General features: G+C 43.0%; 1 protein-coding gene across 6 annotated transcripts in view; it reads right to left on the reverse strand.

Annotated features, from left to right (window-relative positions):
- Positions 1-26717, reverse strand: part of syne1b (spectrin repeat containing, nuclear envelope 1b) — a 233595-nt gene that overhangs the window by 137151 nt on the left and 69727 nt on the right. For all 6 annotated transcript variants that reach the window (XM_007894396.2, XM_042332964.1, XM_042332961.1 and 3 more), the window contains 19 exons: positions 26398-26574; positions 25540-25680; positions 24731-24891; positions 23606-23756; positions 22809-23036; positions 22614-22712; positions 21962-22149; positions 21247-21370; positions 20392-20558; positions 19011-19164; positions 17694-18316; positions 16778-16957; positions 10672-10822; positions 9591-9749; positions 7626-7808; positions 5634-5735; positions 2908-3111; positions 1715-1922; positions 933-1045 (listed from right to left, as the gene is read on the reverse strand). In XM_007894396.2, the coding sequence (XP_007892587.2) occupies positions 933-1045; positions 1715-1922; positions 2908-3111; positions 5634-5735; positions 7626-7808; positions 9591-9749; positions 10672-10822; positions 16778-16957; positions 17694-18316; positions 19011-19164; positions 20392-20558; positions 21247-21370; positions 21962-22149; positions 22614-22712; positions 22809-23036; positions 23606-23756; positions 24731-24891; positions 25540-25680; positions 26398-26574 (3513 nt within the window). The remainder of the gene's footprint in view (positions 1-932; positions 1046-1714; positions 1923-2907; positions 3112-5633; positions 5736-7625; positions 7809-9590; positions 9750-10671; positions 10823-16777; positions 16958-17693; positions 18317-19010; positions 19165-20391; positions 20559-21246; positions 21371-21961; positions 22150-22613; positions 22713-22808; positions 23037-23605; positions 23757-24730; positions 24892-25539; positions 25681-26397; positions 26575-26717) is intronic.

Here is a 26717-nt window from a genome sequence, read left to right on the forward strand (position 1 = left end):
GAACGCGAATATACTGTGGAGTGACTGTGTATTGTGCAGGCAAACGCGGCAGCCAGTTTGTGCATTGCAATACCCCACAAACAGCCACAGAGGGAGTGATCAATTTTATTTGTGGGGATTGTTGGCTAGGACACCGAGAGAAACTCCCTTCTCTTCAACATCCACCTGAACAGGCAGAGGGGACCACGGTTTAATGTCTCATCTGAAAGACAGCACCTCCAACAATGCAGTACATCCCCAACACAGCATTGGAGCATCATCTTACACTATCAGTTCAAAGTCTCGACATGGGACTTGAACCTTCTGATTCAGGGGTGAGAGAGCTACCAACTACCAATGTTCCTCATCTATGCTGCTGGGAAGCAATAAACACAGCACACAATAATTTCTGTTGCTGATGGGGCCAGAGGGGAGAATATTTGTTTTGGATAGAAGGGATTTCTCATTATAAACTCACACCACCAAGGTCAGTAAATCACCTCACTTGGAAAAAAGCATCAAGTCTATCAAATGTCTTGGGTATGAGAAGTCAGTATTCTGCCACATAAACATCATTAGCTGTCCCCCTCAGCTGTTTTGTTTCTATTAAGGAATATGATTTGATGTTCATTGCACAATCCCAATGGAAAAAGCAGCAATGGTATATATCAAGTGCTGAATTGCAAGTGTTGAATGTACTTAGTTAATTTACAGGCTCCGAATCAATGAATTCATGCAACTCCTAACCTCTTAGCCTCAAGCACTGGCTAAAATCTTATACATTTGTGGATGAGATGTGTGTATTGAAGTAATGTATTGGGAAATTAGATATTTAGAGCCAGAGGGACTAATGGCCCTTCCTGCCTGAAACTATTACTATAATTATTGAAACGGCAGGTTTTGTCAGAATGGAACTTCAATCTATGGGTCATTAAACTGAGTGTTTTACACACCGTGAGTTTGAGCAGTTTCTCCTCTGTGGAGCAAATGTCTCCCGACTGGTCACTGCATTCCTTTACTGCTCCTCTTGCGTCAGAAAGCCACTGCTGGAACTCCTGCAAGGAGTCTTTCACAAATAAAACATTGGAATTAAAAGAACATTTCTATTGCAAACGATTTGTTAAATTACACCCAGAAATTTCCATTCGGACTTTTAAACGGTGAGCATTCCCAAAGAAAACATTGTGTGGACAAAGATGTATTTTGAAATTCTCATTTTATACGTCCTAAAATACTAAATATTAAAGAGTGTTCACAGAATCATAAAAATGACAGCACAGAAGAAGGCAGTTTGGTCCACTGAAACCAAACTGGTGCCAGCAACTCTACTGGAGCTAACGACTCTAATCCCAAATCCAACCAATAATGTACACGAGTGACTAATTCTCAAACACCTAAAAGCAATGTTGATTCACAAACATAACTGAACAGGAGACGGCCTTCCTTTACATCATCTCAGTTTGTTCCTTTCCTAAATTCCCATTCAGGATTCTCAAGAATTGAGTGGGATTAGATCAGAATAACAAAAGGATAACAAAAATAAGTGTGAAACCCGAAACATCCTGAAGCTGTTGTAAAATGTATGCATCACTCAATGTTAACCCAAGTATCACAGTGAAATTAAAGAAATTAATGGACAGTGAGTGACATTTTTGGGCTGGGATGGGGGGGCAATTGTCCAGAAAGCAAAACATCAATTCCTCTTCAGTGATATCCCTATTGAGGTCTCACTCACCATTAAAGTGTGTCTCGAGAGCGTCCTGCAGGCCGCTTTGTGTTTTTGATGACAGCTGGTTCACAGACTCGTACTTCTTGATAAGTTCCGTAACTCTGCTCCCAAGCCCTTCCAATTCTGCCGAGTGATATTTGCGACAAAGGCTGTTGAGGTTCTCCCGGGCTGAGTCAATGCTGCTTTGCTGGCCAATGAGTTCTTTGTGTATTTCCTGTAATAAAGAAATAAAATAAATGATTGACAAAATAACTTGTATTTATATAGTGTCCTTCAAGAGGGTAGTGTTGGAGTGCTTAGCAGTGGCAGAGCTTGATGCTGAGCCAGGGGTAGGGGGCGTAGGCACAGTCCAAGAGGAAGGTTTCCAGGTACGTTCTGAAGACAGGGAAAGAGGCAAAGGTGGATGGACCGATGGAGAGAGTTCCAATGTTTTGGGGCGTAGTGACTGGAAGCAGAGCCACTGATGGTGGAAGGGCGGGGAGGGGGTGGGGCGAGTGGCGGGGTAAACAAGTCGGAGAGGTAGAGAGGTGCCAGGACTTCAAACTATTTGAAAAACAAGTGGGAGCTCCTAAAGTTGATCTGTTCTGTAATAGGGACCCAGTGAAACCTGGCAAGGACTAAGGTGATGGAGGTATGGACATTTGGTGAGTATACGGGCAATGGGTGGTTTGAATTTTATTTTATTTTGTCAATGGTGGAGTTGGGGAGACCAATGAGGTGGACATTGGAATAATTGAGGCGGGAGCTGACAAATGTGTGGATGAGGCTTTTGGCTGCGTTGGGTGCGGGGTACAGTCAGAGGTGGGCAATATAATGGAGATGGAGGAAAGTGGTCCTGGTCAGGGACCTGACATGGGTAGGAAGGCCAGGTGAGGATTGAACCTAACTCCGAGGTTATGCACAGGTTCGGTGAGTCTGAGGGATAGGCCAGGAGATTGAGGCGGTCCAAGCTGCAAGAGAGAAGATGTTGACAGAGCCAAGGAGTATGGTTTCCGTCTTGTCAACATTCAACTGCAGAAAGTTCGTGCTCATCCAGGCCTTGATGTCTGACAAGCAAGCTAACAGAACATCAAAAGACTTGGAGTTGCAGTTGGAGGAGGAGAAGTAGATTTGGGCATAATCCGCATATGTGTGGAAATTGCTTGAAAAATTGCAGACTTCTAAATAAAAATTAACCTATGTATTTATGTCCACAGTACCTTGGCTTTCTTTAGGTCTTCCATATCCTGGCTATTGATACAAGTGGACAGTGACTCCTCCAATGTATGCAACCAATCTGTTAGCTTAGTTATGTAACTCTCCATCTGATTCTTCTGTGTATTAAACTCTTTCAGTGTCTCTTTAGCCATCTCAGACACTTCCCGAGCTTGTTCCAGTTTGTTTTGTACCTCAGTTTCCATTGCCTGTGGGCATAAAATAGTGAAATGTTTTGATATTCAGTGAAGTGGTATGATTCCACTGTGAAAGCATCAATTTCCTTAATCACACAATGCAAGTTACTCAATTGTTCACTCAATTTAACTTGACAATAATAAATCGTATCAGAAGTCTTTAATTTAGGTTTCCTTGTGTCAGACACTGTTCCTCAGTTGATATGACAGACAAGTTTCTTCCCAGGTTTCTTCCTGCATCAATCATGGTCTCTTTATATTACACAACCGCTTGAATCAAAATTAAGGCGAAGACCTAACAGTTAGAGTGGTCCTAGCTGGACAAGCAGCGGGAAAGCTTGTTAGTCAGTGTTCAATAGGGTAAGCTGCATGGCTTCAGCTGGCTAAACTACAGTAGTATCCCAACTTACAGTATGAGGGTCCCAAGCTATGGCTCTTGTCAAGCTGTACCTGTGCTCTGGGATGCTACCCTCTGTGAGGGACACTATATAAATGCAAGTTGTTGTTGTACTTGATATTTCCAGGATTAGTTTAGCACGGTTGAGACACAGGCACACACACCATTCCAGGCAAATGGAAATTTCCATGGAGCTCCAAGTAGCTGCTTCGAAATCTCTTAAACATGGTCATGTGTCAGACACCTGCCTTACGTCCCCAAAACACATGTGCTTTTTCTAATCAAAATTCTCCCAGTTTACACTGTGGAAAAGGTTCCACAGTCAAACTACACCTGAGGTGTCCCCGACGTGCGAAAATTGAAACAGAAAAGACAACGAATTCTGCTTCCTCCACCCACAGATGTGATGATTGTAATATTGCCAACTCTCTGCTCTGTTAATCCCCTAAATTCAAGATTAGTTCCCTCCTATCCTAATCACCATGGTAATTAAGCAGAGCTAAGAATTCTCAATCCATTTTCTCAACAGGTATTCGTCCTATTCCCTCTCAAAGGCTTCAATTGTTCCATCTTACAGTAACTACCACCTGTGGGGAAAAAAATCTTCTTAGGCTTATAGATTGTCTGTAGGTATCATCTAGAATGTTACATTCAACAGGCTGTTTACATCAACCTTACCCATATTTTTCATTCACTAAATCCTCACTAAATTCTGCCTTTTGTAATTTCTAACTGTGTTAAGTTTGTGACAATGCACCCACAGATGATCTGTTATGACAGGCGTTTCCATTAAAATTCCCCACATAGTTTACAATTTCATCTGAGCCATTCGGAAACATATGATTGGATTTTGAGTGCAGTCATGAAGTGATCAGTTGCACTGACAGAGGCGTGACATAGTAGATCCAACCTCCCTTTCCATCAGGCAATATAATAATAATCCTTGCATTTGATTACGTCTTCGAGACGTTTTAAAGTGCATCACAGAATATACTGTAAAATGAATTGACTATATTTTGTGGGTGAAATAAAATTGTGTACATAATACAATATAGATTGCAATTTATATTTATACAATAACAAATTGCATTTTTGTAGCCCCCTTCACATTGGATAGCGTCTCATAGTGCTTAAGGCTCAATTTATATAGCGCCTTTCACTTTTGGAAGATGTCTGATGGAGAGGGAGGTTGGATCTACTATGTCTCATGCCTATCAATGCAACTGATCACTTCATGAGCGCGCTCAAACTCCAGTCATATGTTTCCCAATTAATGCTCAATTTCAGCTACATTTACATAATGTTATATATTTCATCGGGGGTTAAAGGTAAATGATAAATGTTATGATCCAGTAATTATGCAACCTGGATCGTCTTTTCAGTTCTAACTATAGTGTCTTTAACACACGATGTGTGAACAACCGATAAACACAGGTTTAATCCTCGTAATCCTCATATCGTGCTGGATGGGCACCAAACAGGGGATGGGAGCTGAGGGGTTGAGGAGGGCAAAGATTAAAGAAAAAAAAGTGAGAGAAGGGGCATAAAGTCAGAGGCAAAATAATTTACAGAATAGAGGCAAGAAAGTAAAAGTTAATATTTGGGATATCACTTCATTCTGTACCAAAGATGTAAATGTTTAGTTATTTTCTTTTTAGCCACACTGATACAATATTAACCCCTGTCCCTTAATAATCTTCAGAATATGTCAATACTTTAAAAAGGGCTAAACTGCCCAGGTTTAATGAATATACAATCACAACAAAGCTAATGGTAGATAGATCCAAATATTAGAGGGAAAAACAACAACCTGTCAAGCGCATATAAACCTAAGATCCAATATTCCTCACAGTCTTAACATCATTTTATCCTAAAATTTAAGCTTGTGTAGAATTGTGAAAAATTCATAAATTCAGTCTTAACGGAAGCAGTTTGCCCGCAGTTCTTAAAAAAAGACTTCCAAGATAAGCCTGAATTTAACAATTTTTAACACTACTGCGTGATCTTCAGTTTTAAAACAAGAAGTCTAACGGGCTAAAACTAGATGGAAATTCAGACCTCAAATGTTTACTTATACACCAGCTACATTTCTCAATATAATCATGAAAGTAGAAAGGTATGAGAATCTGACTCTTACCTGTAGCAAAGGAGGAGGGACGTGACTTTTTGATAACTGTGTCAGTTCTGAGACTTTAGAACGTAGGGTCTCCAGTTTCTGCTCTTGATTTTTAACCTCAGACTGCAAGATAATATGACCAAATAATTGCTCAATTTCAGCTACATTTACATTATGTTATCTATTTCATCAGGGGTTAAAGGTAAGTGATGAGTGTTGTGATCCAGTAATTGTGCAACCTGAATCGTCTTTTCAGTTGTATCCATAGTGTCTATAACACATCATGTGTGAACAACCAGTAAAGACAGGTTTAATCCTCATAATCCTCGTGAACACATGTGAATTGAGAGAATTACAGTATGGAAAAATTGAGAGATGTTAAACTGAGGTCCCGTCTTCCTGTTCAGGTGGACATTAATGATCCCATAGCACGATTCAAAAAGGCAAGGGCGTTTCTCACAATGTCCAGGCCAACAATTCCACAAATAAAAAATTGGTCACTCATTCCATGGTTGTTTGTGGGACATTGCTGTGTGAAAACTGGCTGCTGCGATTCACCCAGAAAATAAATTGTCAATCTACTTTACAACCTATCCTGAGATATTTCGACAAAGTGATAAGGTGCTATATCAAATGCAAGGACTATTATCATTATTTTTATTATTATTGTTTGCCAGGATCAAATAGTACCATGCGATCTTTAACGTCCACCTGAGCAGATAGACAGGGTTTTTATGTAATGTCTCATACGAAGGTTGAAATCTCCCATCAATGCAGCACTCTTCCAATACTTAAGACTATACAAGTTCCAAGACCTGGCATGGGGTTTAAACCCACAACCTTCTAACTCAGAAGCGAGAGTGCTACCAACTGAGCCAGCCTGACTGACACACATAATTAACCGCAGGTTAGTGTTGGCATAGAAACAGTCTTATTGGTTTCCAGGCAACTAGAATAAAAATAACCCGCAGAGAGGACTGGCACTTGTCTGGGACAATGAACTGATTTTGAAACCTCAATAAAAAATTAAATTTGAAACATTTTCCAATGTTGTAATGTTTGCCACAGAAATTCCTCTGAAGTCGTTGAGATATGGTCTTGTTTCTGAGGTTACAGGTTGCTGACTGACAAAATAAGCGGAATGATTCTAACTGATAAATAAAGAAGGCAATCCGAATGTAGTGATAAAGAATGGTGTGGTCAGTAGGTCAGTGAACGTTATTCCAAATGTGCTGCAAGAAGGGAAACCAGATTTGGTATAACATTATTCATCTATTCAGATTGAACGGTACATGCTCCCTCCACACAAACACGCCTTCACCGACGTGAAAAACGCTACTCAAATGTAATTTTGTATTGTATTCACGAAAACACCATGGAAATGTTCCTTAGTAATCAATTCTAGTCAGTCTGACCTTTCCAAAGAGAATCTGTTTTCAGAGAACAGATTTTCATCATGAATCACATAATGAGATTTCTAAACTGTTTGCTAGAAGGAATTCCTCCATTATATGCACAATGAACACATTTCAGGGCAGACTGGAACGCATAGGTCAAGGATTTCCTCACTGTACAATGAATGCCTTGCCAAAAATAACTCAAGGAAACCACAGAACCATCTGACCACATAACTACAAATAATCCAGTGCTCACTAAATCCTGAGGTTCATTCAGTCAAGAACAATTCTTTACCTAGAAATACAGTCATTAGGCTTGTCAGGGAGGCCTCTGAGATATTTTGATGTGACAAGGTTCTACAAAAATGTATCTTCTTTCTTTCACTTCCATGAAAGTGACCTCTTTTTGGGTTGTTAAAAACTGATGTGAGAAACTATTTTTAAAACTGAAATTGGTGACTTGATATTTCGGATCTACAAATGTTTTATTGGATTTTCATAAAATTTAATCATTGTTGATCTTGAGGGAAAAAAACAGCATTATGTTATGAGAGCGAGCGTGTCAATTTACAGTGAGGACATGAAAAGCAAAGCAAATAATCTTTTCGACATATACCTGGAACTCCATTAGTCTTGTTTCTATACGCTGGCTATCATTCAAGTTGTTCATTGTTTCATTCAGTTCAGAGACAGAACTGTTGGACCAAAAATCAACCTCATCATTAATGTGAAGCACATCTTCCCACAATGCAAGGCTTAATCGTAATCGTTCAATGTTGTCATCTAGCCTTTCAGATACCTGTTTAATGAAAGGAAAAGGAAAGTCAGTGACACCTGTCCCAACATTAACAAAAAGGCTACAAAAACGGTCGAACTACATCAGTCCAAAAATATTTTGTGAATACTAGCCAGGCAGTTCAAAAAGGGTTTAAAGTTTAATCTCGTTAAAGCTTGCAGTATTATTGGTTAACGTTAAATACAAATACTATGCATTTAATTTAACATACAACACTTAACAGATTGCAGAATACATTCTTAGCTTTGTTAGATTTGTTTCAAAGGTCAATATCACTTTTATTGAGAAATCTAGATAAAGGGCAAGGGGTCACAAAGGCTCACAAAAGAGAACAAAAGTAAAGGGATATCTTTGATGTAACACAAAGCCTGGGATTTAGCTACGTGTACACTGTGGTGGGGGTGCGAGGAAAGACTCAGGGAAGGTAAAAGGTTTACAACATTGAAGTCCACACAAAGAATGAGTTAGAGTGGGAAACAGCAGATAAGTCTTCATCTTAAATATAACCAAACTCCAACATATCTACAGTCAGCTAATAATAATAATAATAATCCTTGCATTTGATATAGCGTTTTTCACGTATTCTAGACGTCTCAAAGCGCTTCACAGACTATAATAATAAATAATCCTTGCATTTGATATAGCGCTTTTCACGTTGGGAGGACGTCCCAAAGCGCTTCACAGAACACACTGTAAAGTGAATTGACTGTATATTTGTGGGCGAACGCGGCAGCCAATTGCGCACAGCAGTGTCCCACAAACAGTCGTGGATTGAAGTAACCAATATATTATTGTTTTTTTTCTTGAGGGATTATTATCAGGCGTGTGGAATAAGGAAACTTGCCCAAGGTTTCGCCCTGCCGGGAATCGAACCCAAGTCTCTCGCTTGCGAGGTGAGTGATCTAACCATTGAGCTACAGGACTCCACATTTAAAAAACTCCAGAGTTAAAAAAGCAAGAATCAAAGTCATCACAGTTGAGAGTTTGAAGAAAAAAATATAACGACCATTGAAGGTGATGCTTTGCTTCCTGGATATAATTGATACTACTTATATTTAATACTGAACTACTTCATATATTGACAAAAAAAATATCAAAATGTTGTACATGGCACACCTTCACTAAATCAATAACAGATGAATTGACTTGTAGTCTTGAGAGAAGACACTTCCTAAAAGGTGTCCAAAAATGTTAAATGAGATTGAAAAATTAAACCCAGATCAGTGCTTTGGGATGTAACAAGACAATAGAACATAGAATTCTATAAGGCAATTTCAGGACAGATAGCAATTTTTTCTTTATTCAGAGAGTTGGAATCAATGATTGGAACAGGTTGACAGGAAAGGTGGTGGAAACCAGGACACCGGCTTCATTTTAAGAAGCAGCTTGATGCTGTGGGATGGGATGGATGGTAGGGTGAGTGTCCTGGAAGGATGAGATAGGATGGGCTGAGGGGTTTTCTTCATCCAAACTATCCTTGTGATTTAGTGAATATGTTCTTGAACTGGACAACATGGATATAAAATGAATCCCTCAAGTGGGAAGAGTTATTAAAGGAACTTCTTTTACAAGTAGTATTGGATTTCTGGTAAACAAAACTCTCGGTAAACAAAATTACAGAGGGTTGATTCAATTTCGATGTTCCTTTGCCAAGCACATCGCCTTTGAGTCAGCTCAGTCCCAAGAAGACCCGTTTACTTCTCCCCTGAGGATAATTGTTGGCCATCTGACAAGGAGACTTTTTCCTCTGAAGTTCAATAAAACAAAATATAGTATCTTGCTTACATCTAGCCACTGATCCACGACCCTATCCAGCTCCTGTTTGGCTGAAATTGGGTCAAAACCATGGATCTTCTTCAGTTCAGCCAGTAACTGCTTCCCCTTTGAAGTAAACTCATCCAGCTGTTCTTGGCTGCTGTTCAACTCTGCCTTCACAGCTTCATGCTACCAAACAAACAGAGGAAATTAGAGGAACACTTTGCTCTATAGTTTTAGTTCAGCCACCACAGGAGCAACAACAACAACTTTCATTTATAAAGCGCCCTCCGCGCCAGGCGGTGTCTCAGAGCACTTAACAAAGGTGGAACCCGATGCCGAGCCAGGAAGAAGGTGATCATAGGTACAGTCGACCATAACAAGGCCTTCAGGCGCAACCTGAAAATGCGGAAAGAGGGGGCAAGGCGAAGGGATTGAGGGAGGGAGTTCCATAGCTTCGGGGTGTAGTCATGCTGAAGGCACAGCTGCCAATGGTGGAGTGGAGCATCAGCTGACAAGCATCAGCTATCCCACTCACTGCATATATTGCAGTCGTATCATAAAATATTTGAAATTCCGTGTTTCGCTGCAGAATGATATCATTGGATGATGGTACATATTCTGTAGCTTGTAAAAAGATCACTACTTAATGATTTAAAAATCTACTAAATAAAGATGTTGTAGGGGTGATTCAGTAAATATGGCACCACCGCACAGGATGCACAGATTAAAGGTCAAATGGTTAAATGATCATTTTAACTAATCTCTGAACATTAGATTATTGAAGGGAATGAGATGTGGGGGGGAAGGGAGGGGAGGCTTTACATCCTGCATTGCTCATATGCATCGCCTGGTGTGTCAGCTAAGAAATGGCAGGAAGCCATGTGTGGACCCTGCCACAGACTGCATCACGCCACCGTCTACCTCAACTACTGGACATGGCAGAGTGAATAGGTGGTTGGTTCCAAATCATTATTTCTACTTCATATTATCTGCAATTTCTTTGCGATTTTACAAACCAATGTCAGAATTCTACAAGTGCTTTTCGCACCCACTGTTGTTTCGATAACACTGTAGTTAACAAATAAAGCTGAGGTTCGTCTGCCCTTACCCTCGTCAAAGTTCTCTTTGTATCTTCTTGGTCCAAAAGTGTGGATTTTATCACAGCTACAGTTTCGGCGTTTTCAACCACTTTTACAATAGCAGATTTGCAGCTTTGATACTTCCTCATGAGTGTAACCAGAAAACTGCATTGATCCTGACTGGAATGAAGATATGGTAAATCAGTGGCAGGGCTGGAAATTAGCCTAAAATGCACTTCACTCAAATATTGTACGTTAGACTGAAAAGCACAGGAAATGGATTCCACTGTGCTTTCAGCTGCTGCTCCATTCAGCACCGTGACTCATTCCTTGTCAGTTACGTACGTGTCCCTTTGTGTAAATCTGCAATAAAACAGGAGGGAAATGGAACTGGAAAAATAAAGCAATTGCTAATCGCTAATGCACAAACATACCAAAACCAATGTAAAACATGCCCCATTCAGTTCCTCAATTGCTCATTCAAATAAGTTCACTGTGCACTGAAACAGAGACATACAGACCAGGAAGTTGCAAGGTTTGATTCCTGTGTTGGGTAAGCTGATCTCAGGAGGCATGGCGGAAGAGGCACCATAAATGGCCAGAATACTTCTAAGCTGGGGTGGGGAAAAATCATGGTTCTGATCAATAAACAATGTCCACCATTGGAAAAAACCACGTGTAGATATCATGAGGACAGGTTCAGACTCATCATGCACTATCAATTATCATCTGGGTTCACACAGGAGGAGCATCCATGTGAACGAGGTACGAGAAGGTTTATGATGCTCTTGGAATTGTACATGCAACAGTAATCAGCACCTTCTGGAGAAGAGGGATAAAATAATCTCCACATACATTCAGCAACCGCTTCCAAAATAAATTCGTGAGCTAACAAAGCATGTTTCAATTTGTGTACCGTGAGGAACTCGCAAAATAGATCAAGAGCTCTTAGAGAGTCCATGTGACATTTCTTTACAAATATACACACAGAAAGTAGAGAAGAAATGACAGCAAAGACATCTAACGACCTCCCTTTTAAACACTTCAATTATTCTGGATTTACAGTCTACTGGAGAAGAGCAATCAATATTCTCACAGCCCTTTGTTGGAAGGAATCTTTTCTCGTTTCACTATGAACCATTTTAGCTCTGATTATAAGATGACGGCCCCTTGTTATTATTAATAACGATGAATAACAATATCCTTACAGTTGATTAAGCTCCTCTCCATGTTGGGAAGACATCCCAAAGCAATTCTCAGGATAAACCGTGCTTTCAGCCACTACACCCAGAAGCTCTGGAACTCTTTTCCTCAATCCCTCCGCTTTGCCCCCTCCCGTCCTACTTTCAAACCCCGCCTAAAGACCTTCCTTTTTGATCGTACTTATAGTCACCTCCCCACTCCCTCTCCCCCTGGCTCGGGTTCAGACTCCGGCACTGCCATGCGCTCTGGGACACCACCCCACGTGGAGGATGCTATATAAATGCAAGTTGTTGTTGTTATTGTAAACTGTGAAGTGAAGCGAATGGGCAAACATTTTTTTTCTGGAATCCCATATGAGATGGAAGTCTCGTTCATCCATCTCTCCAGTTAACACTGGGTTACTCACAAACTGACCATATTCCTCCCCTTCATTTATATGCAAAAAAGGCCTTTGCTCTTTTTCAGGATTCGCTTAGTTTATCATTTGGCGAATCTCACAAATTAGACTGTATTAAATCAATCACCCCTTAACCTCCTCTGCTCTAGAGAACATAACCCAGCCTCTTACCATAGCCGAGTCCCTCCAACCTGAATAACACAGTAAGGTCAACCAATCTCAAGATTCTATGAAGCACCTCAAGACGAGCTCTTCATAGAAATGGGCTTCTCTTCCCCACCCCCCCGCCCCCGCCCTTCCCTATTTACAATGTAAATGTCATTCTTATATGTTCGTACTTCTCTACAATGAACCTCATCTGCTACAGTTCTGCCCAGTCCCTTCATTCCTTGTCAATTACCTATTTTCAGTTTATGATACCTCCTATCTTAGTGTCATCTGCAAACTTGGATATACTCACCTTCATTCCTATACAGTAGAGCGCCACTTATCCGCCCGAAGGATAATCACATGTCCGCTTTTCCGCATCGGGGCTGAGATGCAGAAGTGAAGCAGTGCTGAACTGTCTGCGTAAAGTTTTAGTTGCGCGCTTGCATGCGATGTAACCAGGTACGCAACTTTACCCAAGTGCAACTGTGAACCTGCAGCGCAAGGCGGAGAGGTCCGATACAGATCAGTACAGAGATAGAGAGAAACACACCCACGAACAGACAGACACTGTTCCAGGCAGGGAAAAGCCAGGCAGAGAGGATCAGAATGACAGAGGTTTACAGAGGGGCCAGAAAGGCGGAGAAAGAGCATGAGAAAAAGAGAGACAGTGAGAAAGATAGGCAGACAGTCAGAAACAGAGGGAGTAAGAGGGAGTCAGAAGGAGGGGAATCTAAGAGAGAAAGTGAGTCCAACAGAGAGAGAAAGAAAAAAGAGCGAAAGACAACCAACAGACACAAGAGAAAGAGGCACACAGAGAGATAGAGGGAGAGTGAGAGTGAATGTGATAGAGAGTGAAGACCACGGAGTTAGATAGAGAGAGATCTCTATCTCACTTGCCAGAGTCTGAGAGAGTGAGAGAGAAGCAGTCAGATAGAGAGAGAGAAAGTCAGACTGCAAGTGAGGTAGAGAGAGATTATAAAAGACAGAGAGAGAGAGAGAGAGAGAGAGTATGAAACAGATAGAGACTGGTAGGAAAAAAGAGAGACAGATAGAAAGTCAGATACAGAGTCAGACACAAAAAGAAAAAGAACCAAAGAGTGAGGGAGGGGCAGAGAGGGACGGAGGGAAGGGACAGACAGACAGGGAGGGAGGGAGGGAGGGAGGTACGGAGAAGGACAGAAGGACGGACAGACCGAGGGACAGACAGACCGAGGGACAGACAGACAGAGGGACAGACAGACCGAGGAACGGACAGACCGAGGGAAGGATAGACACAGGGATGGACAGACAGACACAGGGACAGACAGACAGAGGGATGGACAGACAGCGGGGCGGACAAAGGGACCGAGGGAAGGATGGACACAGGGACGGACGGACAGACAGACACAGGAACGGACAGACAGACACAGGGAAAACTAGACAGACAGAGAGAGGGACAGACAGAGGGACAGACAGAGGGACGGCAGGCAGACAGACGGGCAGAGGGGCAGACAGACAAAAGGACAGACACACAGAGGGGCAGACAGACAGAGGGGCAGATAGAGGGGTCGACAGAGGGGCAGACAGAGGGGCAGACAGAGGGGCAGACAGACCGAGGAACCGACAGACAGAGGGATGGACAGACAGACACAGGGATGGACAGACAGCAGGGTGGACGAAGGGACCGAGGGAAGGAAGGACACAGGAAAGGCCAGACAGACACAGGGATGGACAGACAGACACAGGGAAAAGCAGACAGACAGAGAGAGGGACAGACAGAGGGACAGACAGACAGACAGACAGACAGAGGGGCAGACAGACAGACGGACAGACAGACAGAGGGACAGACGGACGGACAGATAGAGGGGCAGACGGACATATAGAGGGGCAGACAGACAGACAGACAGAGGGGCAGACAGACAGACAGACAGACAGACAGAGGGGCAGACAGACAGACGGACAGACAGAGGGACAGACGGACGGACAGATAGAGGGGCAGACAGACAGACAGAGGGGCAGACAGACAGACAGACAGACAGACAGACAGACAGACAGACAGACAGACAGACAGACAGAGGGGCAGACAGACAGAGGGGCAGACAGACAGAGGGGCAGACAGACAGAGGGGCAGACAGACAGAGGGACAGACAGACAGACAGACAGACAGACAGAGAGACAGACGAGGCAGACAGACAGACAGAGGGCAGACAGACAGAGGGGCAGACAGACAGAGGGGCAGACAGACAGAGGGGCAGACAGACAGAGGGGCAGACAGACAGAGGGGCAGACAGACAGAGGGGCAGACAGAGGGCCGGACAGACAGACAGGCAGGCAGGCAGGCAGACGGACAGACGGACAGAGGGGCAGACGGACAGAGGGGCAGACGGACAGAGGGGCAGACGGACAGAGGGGCAGACGGACAGAGGGGCAGACGGACAGAGGGGCAGACAGACAGAGGGACAGATGGGCAGACAGACGGGCAGACAGAGGGGCAGACAGACGAGCAGACAGAGGGGCAGACAGACAGACAGAGGGGCAGACAGATGGGCAGACAGAGGGGCAGACAGACAGACAGACAGACAGACAGACAGACAGAGGGGCAGACAGACAGACAGAGGGGCAGACAGACAGAGGGGCAGACAGACAGACAGAGGGGCAGACAGACAGAGGGGCAGACAGACAGACAGACAGACAGACAGACAGACAGACAGACAGACAGACAGACAGACAGACAGAGGGGCAGACAGAGGGGCAGACAGACAGACAGAGGGGCAGACAGACAGAGGGGCAGACAGACAGAGGGGCAGACAGACAGAGGGGCAGACAGACAGACAGAGGGGCAGACAGAGGGGCAGACAGAGGGGCAGACAGGGGCAGACAGACAGAGGGGCAGACAGACAGACAGAGGGGCAGACAGAGGGGCAGACAGAGGGGCAGACAGAGGGGCAGACAGAGGGGCAGACAGAGGGGCAGACAGACAGAGGGGCAGACAGACAGACAGACAGACGGACAGAGGGGCAGACGGACAGAGGGGCAGACGGACAGAGGGGCAGACGGACAGAGGGGCAGAGGGGCAGACGGACAGAGGGGCAGACGGACAGGCAGACAGACGGTCAGACGGACAGACAGGCAGATGGACAGACGGAGGGACAGACAGACAGAGAGACACAGACAGACAGAGAGACACAGGCAGACACAGACAGACATAGGGACAAAGACAGACAGAGGGAAGGACAGAAGAGGGAAAGACAAGACAGACGGAGAGGGACAGACAGAGAGAGACAGACGGAGAGGGACAGACGGAGAGGGACAGACGGAGAGGGACAGACGGACGGAAGGGGATGAACGGATACCGAGAGTCAAACAAAGTCAGAGACACAGCAAGACAGAGAGAATCACTGTTTGGAAGAAGGGAAAGGGGCCGGCACTGTGTGGAGAGACCTGTGAGAGAAAGATAGAGACAGAGAGAAAGGCTGACACCATGTGTACTACAGTGACTCCAATTCCTGAGGGAAAAGGTTTTAGTTAGTACTGTACATTGTATTCTGAGTGATGACCTCGTAACCAGACTATATTCATAATTACAGTGGGAAGGGTCCCAATTAGTGTGTATCACTGGCTCTCAAGTGTACCTTGGTCTTTGATGTATAGCGTGAAAAGCTGGGCTCCAGCATTGATCGCTGGGGAACCCCACTTGTCACTGCCCACCAAACAGTGAATGACCCTTTTACCTCAATTCCCTGCCTCCTGCCTGCCATCCAACCTCCTGTACTGAACAATAATCCTTGCAGTTGACATAGCACCTTCTCACGTCTTCAAGACGTCTCAAAGTGCTCCAGGTGTTATCCAATTCCATGAGTGTTAACTTTAGCCAATAATAATATTCCTTTCATTTGATACCTTTCACCTCGGTTTCCTATGTTGAGCCTTATCAAATGTGGGACACTGCTGTGCGCAATTGGCTGCCATGTTTCGCCCATAAAATATACAGTCAATTCACTTTACAGTATGTTCTGTGAAGCGCTTTGAGACGTCTCGCAGACGTGATATGGCGCTATATCAAATGCAAGGATTATAATTATTATTAAGAATTGCTCCGTCTTTCTCTCAAATGCTGTTCAGTGCCAGCACATTTTCTTCAAACATTTTCTCGTTTCATCTTCGATTTCCAACATTCCCATTTTATTGTAATCAAAAACACCAAGCTGCTAAATGATTTGGTTGTCAGATTTCCAGGATACCTTAAAGGGGAACTTTAAAAATAATTGCAAGCAGTTCTACTTTCACACATGTGGTTTACCCTTCCAGTGATGGAACTGACAGCAAATAATCCAAATAAGCTCTGAGTTAAACAGGTAAAAATACAACCAAAATATTACAAATTGATTTGATTATACTTTACTCACTTGTCATTGATGAGTTTTTTCACGTCGTTCCACAATGATTCCAATAAGTGAATTTCTTTATCAGCTTCAGCGGCCAAAGGCTTATCTTTCTCGGACAATTGTTTTGCTTTGTCCTTCAGCCACTGTAACTCCAGTTGCTGGGAGTTGAGTTCCTCCTCTAGCTGGTTAAAGAACCTCAGCCTGCAGAAGAAGAGAAGGGCCCATAAGCAGGCGCGAGTTTGTCAAGGATATTACACTACACGAACGATTCACGTTTCTCCGATCGTAAACTGAAATGGCTTCTCTTCAAGTTTTAATCTTCAAAATGAGCCTTCACATGAAACGATGAGGGTTCAAGCCTCCCATTGAGCGAATCAAGGTCAGAGTTGTTAGGTGTGGTTATGCATTCTTCCACCCAGCTTTCACGGGAAATAATACCCACAAATAAATGATTTTATACTCATCTTCATTTTCAAAACTTTTCATGGTATTGCCCCACCTGACCTCTGTGACCTATTATTATTATTACCTTCTAAAATCTTACCAACTCATCTGATCCCTCCAATCATCAGGCACTGGCCTGCTTCACGTTCCCCCTCCTGCTCTACCACCAGTGTTCAGGCCTTCAGCTTATCTGTTCCCACTCTCTAGAATTCCATCCAGGAGTCCCTTTGCTTCCCTCGCCTCCTTCAAGGTCCGTCTTAAGACATTCTTCTTTGACTGCTCCTTCGATCTGGCTGAAATCAACTGGCATCAAATCCAGGATTGTTCTAATATATATTGCTCAGTCGCACAATCGGCAGTGGTTATACCAAAGTAGGGCAAAGGGACATTAATTTTAAAGCCATATTTAATTATGATGGGTGTAATAATTTATGTTCAATATTCACTACAGTGTACACTGTTCCTTGTGCAATTCTCATTTGTGTATGTTTACCTGTGCTGCAAAGCTGTGACCTCTTTGAAACTCGCTTTGTCCACTTTTTCTTCAACATCTTCGATCGCTTTCAGCAGCTTTTCTTTGCGTTCTTTAAACGATTTCCACAGGAAGTTGAGGGCTTCAGCTTCACTTTGTTTAGTACCAAGAAGCTTTTGGGCAGACTCCAGTTCCATCTCCAGCTCCTGAGCCAAAGCCTTACACGAGCTCCTGGATTCTGAGCTGATGTTCTTCAGATGGTACTGAGCTTTACTCATGAGACCATCAAGCACTGCAGCCTGGCATTCCAACTGTTTAATGTCTGGTGTCACGTCACCAAGCTCCTTATCCAGTAATTCAGTCTTGACCTTGTCCCAGTTGCTTGCAGTTTTGACAGTCTTTCTTATTCTGCGAAGCACGTTTCCTGCCATCCTGTGCATCTCCAGGAAAGAACCTAGTTCTTTCAGGGCCACTTTCCTTCGCTCCACAGTTTGATTGGCGTCCTGGAAAAGCCTGAAGCACTCCTCGGTCCTGCCGAAGAGCTGCTGGTGTGCTCCTGGTTCACAAGTGGAGCACAGCTGATCTACCTGATCCTTCAAGTTTTGCAGTTCAGCACTTTGTTGTTCAACAGCTCCTGCTTGGTCCTGCCCATTAAAATAATGCAACAAGAATTACAGTTCAGCATCTCAACTTGTTCTTTCATTCATAAATATCAGTTATAAATGCACATTGTGGAAAATATGAGGTTAAGAGTTATAAAAGGAACGTTGTTGTTCTCTTGAATTCCTGGCTTTGGTGCAACTATCGCCAAATTAATTTTATGCGATTTACATGGTTTCTTGAATCATGATCCAATAATTATAACATGATATTTGCAGATACTTTCATGGGAGAATTTACATAATTCTGTACACATTGATAGCATTGTTAACTGAAGGTTGGGATGGTCAGAGTTTACAAGATTAAAGGAAGGATTTACATGAACAAGGCCTTTCAGTTATTTAAACTATGTTATTTAACATCATCTCTCAAGGACTCTCTCACATGGCTCTGGCTGATAGCTGCCTAATGGGAAGCAGAGGGAACTTCCTCCCTAACTGAAGGGGCTTCTTCAGAACCTCTCTTATAATCTTGTGACCTGCAACAGTCCAAGTTTTAAGTAGAGTACATCTTCAAAAGAAATAAAAACTGCCAAAAAATAGCAAAACAAGTAACCCATTGATGGTCTTAATGCAGTTAAGCTTTGTGGGGCTTACTGTAATGAGATGAAAGAGAGATGTAGCAAAACAATTGAGGATACTGTGCTGCATTCAAAAACAGTTTTACATTCATTCCCACCTTTATGTGATTCAAAGCCGGCTGCAGATCTGTGAAGCTAATCTCGGAGGTTGTCTGCAAACCACTAAGAAAGCGTTCAATCCAATAAGAAAACTGTAGCAAACATTTGTCAAAGTGCTGATGGTTTTCAATCGTTTGCTCCAGGAAACGAATCCTGCAAGACAAAAGCAGCACTGCGGTAATAGATCACGAAACAGCTATTACTTAGTTGAATGATTTATGCTCAGTGTAGTGTCTCACAACAACTGCTGAACATATTTTCCCTCATCTTCTCTTAAAAGTGCTGACTGTGCCTGGGGGAGTGTTGCGTGGGTATTTAGCAGCTCTCTACTATCTCACCTGAGGGCCTGAGTTCCTGTACGAATCTCACCAACTTTTTGTTGAGGACACCAATTGCAATTGCTTGATGGCCACTGCCTGGCATTCTCCCTGGAACACACTGTACCGTGGCCTGGGGTGAATGGGTTTACCTTACACCATGCTACAACTACAATGATTGCAAGGAGGCAGAGTCTTAAAATCAGAACAAAGACAGTCAGACCTGAAGTCAGCGAGAATCTTCTCACACAGAGGGTTGTGAACAACTACAAATTGCATTTATTTAGCTCCTTTCACCTTGAGAGGACATCCCAAGGTGTTGAACAGTGAAGGGTTTGCATCCGAGCTGGGGTTGGAGTCACGAGAAGTGGAGGGCAAGGGGTATGAAGGAGGGAAGATGACTGAATGCACGGACAAAGAGGAAGGTCTAGGGACAGGCCTTGAAGGAGACAAATGAGGGGGACGATGCGGAATCGCTCTGGGATGGAGTTTCAGAGGGTGGGGCAGAAAGGCTGAAGGCCCGAGCGCCAATGGTGGAGCGGGCAGGGGACACCGATCAGGCCAGTGCCCACCGAGCAAAAAAATGTGAAGATGTGGAATGTTTGGTTTCAGAAAGCCGTCAAGTCAGAATCAATAAGATGTTTAAAAGAGAGAGATAGAGGGTAGTGGAGGCATCAAAGGCATTCAGGGGTATGGCGAACAGGGCAGTCGGATTAAATTATCTGCCAAAATCTAACAACCTAGTGGAACAGGTTGAATGGGCTGAATGACCTCCAGTGAAAGGATTGCTCTTGAGGGAGTCAGCACAGATGATGATGGGCTGAATGGCCTTCTGTGCTGTAAATTTCTATGGCTCCTGTTCTCTTGTGTTTTTATACCTCTCTGGCTGTTATCAATTGCTTCATTTTCCTTCTGGGATCCAAGGTGCCAATTACTTTATAGTACCTCACCAAGGTAGCTATTACCTATTTGTAAACCTATACAATAAATATCGGCAGTCTATTTAGCACAGTAGCTGAATTGAAACAGTTGTAAATCAGAGTGCTTTCTAAAATCACCCCACCTTTTTTTGACGGTGTATGAGAGACTCTGCAACCTCTCGTCCAGCTGTTGCAAATTTGCTTTAATCGTCTTGAAACTCTCTTCTGAGGTGGTTGGGTACAAGGCCTTACTCTGAGTCACAAGACTCCTGTGAATAGGCTCCTGCGATGTTACCTCAGACTGAAACTCCTGTAGAGATGGTGAGAAATGCAGTACAGCTTCTGTTAGTAATGCACACACAAATCTGGACTTATATAGTATCATTCAAGCAGGACATCTTGAGGATCTTAGGATGGACAGTGAGGGAAACGGAGCAAGGTGAAGAAGGATCGGATGTAGGGGACAGTAACCAAGACACGGACAAAGAGGCAAATTATTCAAACTGTTTTGAAGACAGAAAGAGTGTGAGGCAAACGGATTTGGCATAATATCACAGAAAATAATAATAATCCTTGCATTTGATGTAGCGCCTTATCAAGTCTTCGAGACATCTCAAAGCACTTCGCAGAATGTACAGTAAATATATTCAGTATAAATTCAGGGTGGGGGGGCTTAGTGTGTGTGTAGAGCTGGAGGGGAGAAGACTCCAGGCTACGGCTTAGGGACTCCGGAGTGGAGTTCCAGAAAGCGGGTACAGAATGAGCTGAATGCTCAACGTTGGAGCAGATCGAACAAGGACCAAGAAGCAGGCTAGTGTTTTCTGAACGGAGAAAACTGGGCAGTTGAAATAATAAATTTCAAGTTAACTTGCTATAAAAATGTAAATTCTTTATTTCTGATGATTGATTAAAAAAAATCAGTCTCCAAGGTATTGTGTGGTTATTGAGTCTAAACATATTATTCACATTAGAAATATAAAGCAAGGCTTGACTTTTACCTTCAAACTTTGTACTTCATTTTGCAGTTTGGTTTGGTCAGCAGAAATGTACGGTGACCACGAGTTCGGAACAGCTTCACATCTTTCAAACCAGGAGACAAAGTTGGGCAGGTCTCTTTCATACCTAGTTTAGAAAGATAGACAACATTACAGACAGACCACACTGATATACTGCAAAGAAATTATAGGAATTTGGGGCTCTGGAACTGACAGGAACAAAGTGTAAAGAGTGGAGGCCACTGTCGTTTCCATCCTTGCAAACTACAATAGAAACATGTTTAACTTCTACAGAATATCAGGGAAACCTCTCAAAACTAGGATTAAATTGAAAAGTTTAGTTAACAACAATAATAATCTTTGCAGTTGTGATACAGCACCTTATCACATTGTCGAGACGTCTCAAAGGGCTTTACAGGATTTTACTGTGAAGTGTAATGACTGTGAAGGGAAATACAACAACTAATTTTCACACAGCTAAGTCCCAAAGATAGCCATGAAGTGAATGAACAATTTTACTTGGGGGGTTATTGGCCAGAGCAGGGGGACAAACCCCCTTCTCTTTTCAAATAGTGCCATGAGATCTTTAACGTCCACCTGAATAGGCAATTGGGACCGTTGTTTAACACCTCATCCAAAGGATAGCACTCCGGCAATGCAGCTGTATTGGCATCTAGACTGTGAACTAAAAAAAAACATTTAAGACATGTTTACATACTTCTGCCAGAGGGACAATAGGTTTTCCAGTTCTCCCCGTCTTGCTTTAGCTTGTTCTTGCATCTGTTTGTATTTCTGCTGCAGAGCGGACAGCTCTTCCGCAGCTTTTTCTTGGTTGCTGACTTTGCGGGTGCTTGCTGAGAGGTCTGCTATGGTGATTTCCATCTGTTCAACAGCCTGACAGAGCTCCTGTCCATAAGGAGGCAAGAATCAAACAGATAATCGCAAATAACCATCCGACAGCTTGGACTGCTAATGATTTTATTTCAAAAATAGAAAGAATTTCACCCATATGTGGAACTCTCAGTCTGATTTGGATACTCTTAAGCATGGCAATAGGTGCTCGCATGTGTCAGACACCCAGCTGATCAAAGAAAAGAATATGATGTGTGCATATGCTCTTTTAGCTTTGCGATGCAAACACTCGGTGTAAAGTAAGCTGCAGTGGAGTTTTGTTATAAGACAGCCATAGAGGTCCATGAAATCCCAACCCGCCTTATATCAAGGTTTAGCTGGTTTCACAGCTCACTGACAGGATCATGTGTTAAAAATGGTTCTGACTTTTAGGTCATCAGAACACCATCACTTTGCGTGTCCTGTGCAAATAGGAAAACATGTTGACACGTCGCAAAAGCACCGACTCCTATTCGTACCTTGTGCCCTTGCACCAATTTATTGGCTTCTGTTGCTGAGGAACACTTTGTGACTGCGCCTGTCAATTTAGCCTCAATTTCAGTCAGTGTTTGCTGAGCCTGTAAATGGAGAGAGTAAAATTACCATTTTTACCAAGAAATGACTTCTTCTATTTACTGAGTCTCAACTGTTCGAGTGTTTCATTACTCCAGTACCTTGCTGAGGTCTTCATTGTGTTTTTGCTGCTGTGAGGCACTTTCCCCCACTTTACCATCCAACTCTTGGGCATGTTCGCAGACATTCTCCCACCGTCTCCTGATCTGCGTCACCCGAGCCTTCATCTGCACGATTTCTCCCGTGGTGACAAACTTGAAAAAGCTCTGCGAGCTTTCTTCTAAACTCTCGATTTCTTTTGACTTATCAATAACTTCTTTAAGAATACACTGGGAATAAAGAACATAGATTTTTGTTTAAAAAAGTGCTCTGATAAAAGACAAACAAGATAATAACAATGTTTGCATTTGATTTAGTGCCTTTCATGTCAAAAGGACGTCTCAAAGACCTTTACAAGATTTACTGAAAAGTGCAGTGAGTATATATTTGGAGGCGAATGCAGCAGTAAATTTGGACTCAACAATGTCCCCAAATAGCCAGTAAGTGAATAATCAAATTTATTTGGGGGGATTGTTGACCGGGATACAGGAAGGAACTCCCTTCTCTCTTCATATAATGCCATGGATTCTTTAGCGTCCCCCTGAACAGGTAGATGGGACCTCAGTTTAACATCTCATTTAAAGGATGGCACCTCCAACAATGCAGCCCTGTGCTGTAATGTTGGTCTGGAATGGGAGCTCAAATTGTGGGGCTTCAACCCACAACGATCTGACTCAGGGACAAGAGTGTTACCCAACTGAGTGACGATGGCTCTTGTATCTGCCTTGATGTGCCTAATGTTACTATTTATTTTGAATCCATGCAAAACGAAAAGTATCAGCAAAAGCAGTGACATTACCCTAACTTGGGAAAGTTTTTTCTCCGGTGGAAAAGATGACCCCTCTAAAGCATCCAGCTCTTTTTCCTTTTCTTCCGTCCAGGCAGACAACATCTCACAGGTATTTATAAAGGCTTCCCACTGGTTTTCAACCCGTTCTAATTTTTTGACGCTGCCATAGAAAGAGACACATTAGTCAAATTAAGATACTCATCTGTAAATCCAATTACAACAGCAGCAGCAGCTTGCATCTGTGTAGCGCCGTTCACACCAGACAGCCTTGCCTAATCAGTCAGTGAAGATTATTCAATTATTCTGCACCGTTACAAATCTTTTTGAATTTTCAAAAACCCAAACCATTTCATTTTTGCTCCAGTTTTGTTTTCTTAGATAAAATTCTACAACAGGTGGCTGTTCTGACACTGTGCAGTCACCATCGTTGAGCTACCTGACCTCTGCAGGTGTCCAAGTGCGCCATACGGTGACTCACCTGTTCCATCTTCCCTGGGAAGAAGCTCGTAACCTTCAGCTCTCAATTCAGCTCAGACAACCCATGATGAGGATTGTTGGCTCGGTGAATTGTCTATTGCGTGGGGGGGGTAGGGGAGTGTACAATGATGCAATGCCAAGGTCCTGTTCACCAAACTCTATCCTATATCCTGTAGTAACTGACTGATTAGTAGAATATTGTATTTGGCTCTGAATTATTTTTAATATATTATCCAGCTGTGAGTCTGACACCTAAGGAACCTGGAAAAGTCGTCAGTTCCTATTTGCCAGATAAGGAGTACGTAATCTCTCCCAGAGGAAGCAATAAACCCACAGAAAATAAGCACAGTTAAAATAATAATAACTTTTACATTTGACAGATCGCCTTTGGGAGATGTCCCAAAACACTTTGCAGGAGTTACCACCAGGTTATGAGGCCTGTGGGAAGAATCCCTTCCTCTGAATGACATCTCTCAAGTTAAACCCACTAGATATCACAACACCGAGTACTATCATCAGCGAATCCAAGTGTTCTTGTTAAACCTAAATGGAGTCTATCCCAACTTTTGGTCCATTACATGATGTTGTGCTCAGATCAGTAGTTATTTTCACAGCCTTGTGTTAAACTAAGATTTAAAGTAAGGAATTGCCACTTACTCATTCAACAAGGATTTCAGGACTTTCTCAGTCTTCTCCTTCACCAGCCTCACTTGCTCCTGGAGGGAGTGCTTACTCTTTGGACCGATTTGCATTTCTGAACATTTCTCTGATAGGTCTTCAACCTGAGCTGCCTTCGCTTCACCATCTGTGTAAAATTCCTGTGCATACACGCAGTATTCAATAAACAGGTCAATTAGAGAGGGAAGAAATTAGAAAACTACAATCCTGAATGACAGAATGCTAACAGCATGGAAGACTATTTGGCCCATCATGTCTGTCCTAGTATGCTTACTCCACAGGAACTATTGACTCTAACCTATTTTTCTTTATTAATAATAATAATCCTGATCTTTGACAAAGTGCATTTCATGTCAGTAGGACATCTCAGATTGCTTCACAGGAATTACTGTAACACATGGTGACTGCATTTTGGATGCAAATGCAGGATCAAATTGCACATAGCAGTGTCCTACAAACAGCCATGAAGTGAATGACCAATTTTATTTTGGAGAATCGTTGGCCAGGACACCAGGAGAAACTCCCTTTTCTTATTGAATAGTGCTGTGGGATCTTTAACATCCACCTGAACATGCAGACGAGACCTTGATTTAAAGTCTCATGTGAAGGACTGCACCCCCCCCCCCCCCCCCCGCCCCCCAACAGTGCATCAGAGTGTCAGCCTGACGTGGAGCTTGAATCTACAACCTTCAGAGGCAAGTGTAGTGCCAACTAAACCAGGCTGACACACTTTGAGATGCACATGAGACAGTACTTTTCTCACATGGACAGTATAGGGATCATCTTACTTTTGTTTGCTCAATCTCTGTAATCAGAGATTCTATGCTGCTGAAGGAACGATCGCTGTCCACGGAAGCTGCAGCTCGATTCAGGAACTTCATTGCTGCTCCTATCTCATCCTCAAAATGTTGCCATTGAAGCAATGTCTCCTTCACAACACAACACAGCAGGTTAACTTACAACACATCAGGTTAATTTACAGCACCTTGATTTACACAGATTGGATTTTGAAGGGCAACCTGGGGTCTTATTTATTGATATTACTTAAAAGATTTCTAATACGAAATGTGTAATTATTGAATTACTAAAACGATAATACGGGAAGACACCCCTCCGCCTAATATTAAAACATGATTTGGGGTCCATAAAATTGGACACTGCATTAAAACAGGTGGTAAACATGGGCTGCCGGTCTCACTCTTGTGTGGTCAGGTTGCTGCTGACGCCACTTATGGTTTCCAGCCTAGACTGGTCACCTTTCTCCACATGCACACAGGGTACAGGAACACAAGTCCACTCTGGAAGCTGAACATATACAGCTCTTCCGTATGCAGGACACCCGCAGTTCGAGGTTTGGATTTCACTGAGGAGATGGGACACCCGTGTTATAAGGCTCGCACTCCAGAGAGGTTACAACCAGGTCGTCCCATATTGAATAAAGAATGCATTTTTCACCGCATTCAATGTTTTAAAGATTCAGTAATTACACATTTCTTATTAAAAATCTCTATTCAGCAATACTCCAAGTTACATCTGATTGTCTGATTGCTTAGCGGAAAGTCGAATATCACTGCCATATGTATAATTGTTAATTTTGCTTGCCATATATTTGCCCACAACTCTAACCAGTCTACTAACGGACTTACCTCCAGTTGTTTCTCTTGTTCCTCCACGCTTTGATCCATTGAATCCAGAGCAGTTTCCTGGCTTTGGAATTCCTCCTGCATTGATTCCATCAATTCCTCTGATGCCAGCGACTCCCTTTCCTGAAGTATCTGATGCTGCATGTCCAGACACTTTGAGGTGAATTGTTTCAGTTGTTGCTGCGGATTTACATAAATTCAAATGACTTTTACTGTGACAAAGGTTTAGATTTATCCCGTGATTATGAAAGTTAATAATTCAGGAGGATACGTCCCAGAACTGTGCAAGAAAAGCATTTGTAAAACAAATTGTCTGCTCTAAT

Source organism: Callorhinchus milii, unplaced genomic scaffold (genome assembly GCF_018977255.1).
Source record: "Callorhinchus milii isolate IMCB2004 unplaced genomic scaffold, IMCB_Cmil_1.0 Scaffold3, whole genome shotgun sequence".
NCBI classification, from domain to species: Eukaryota; Metazoa; Chordata; class Chondrichthyes; order Chimaeriformes; family Callorhinchidae; genus Callorhinchus; species Callorhinchus milii.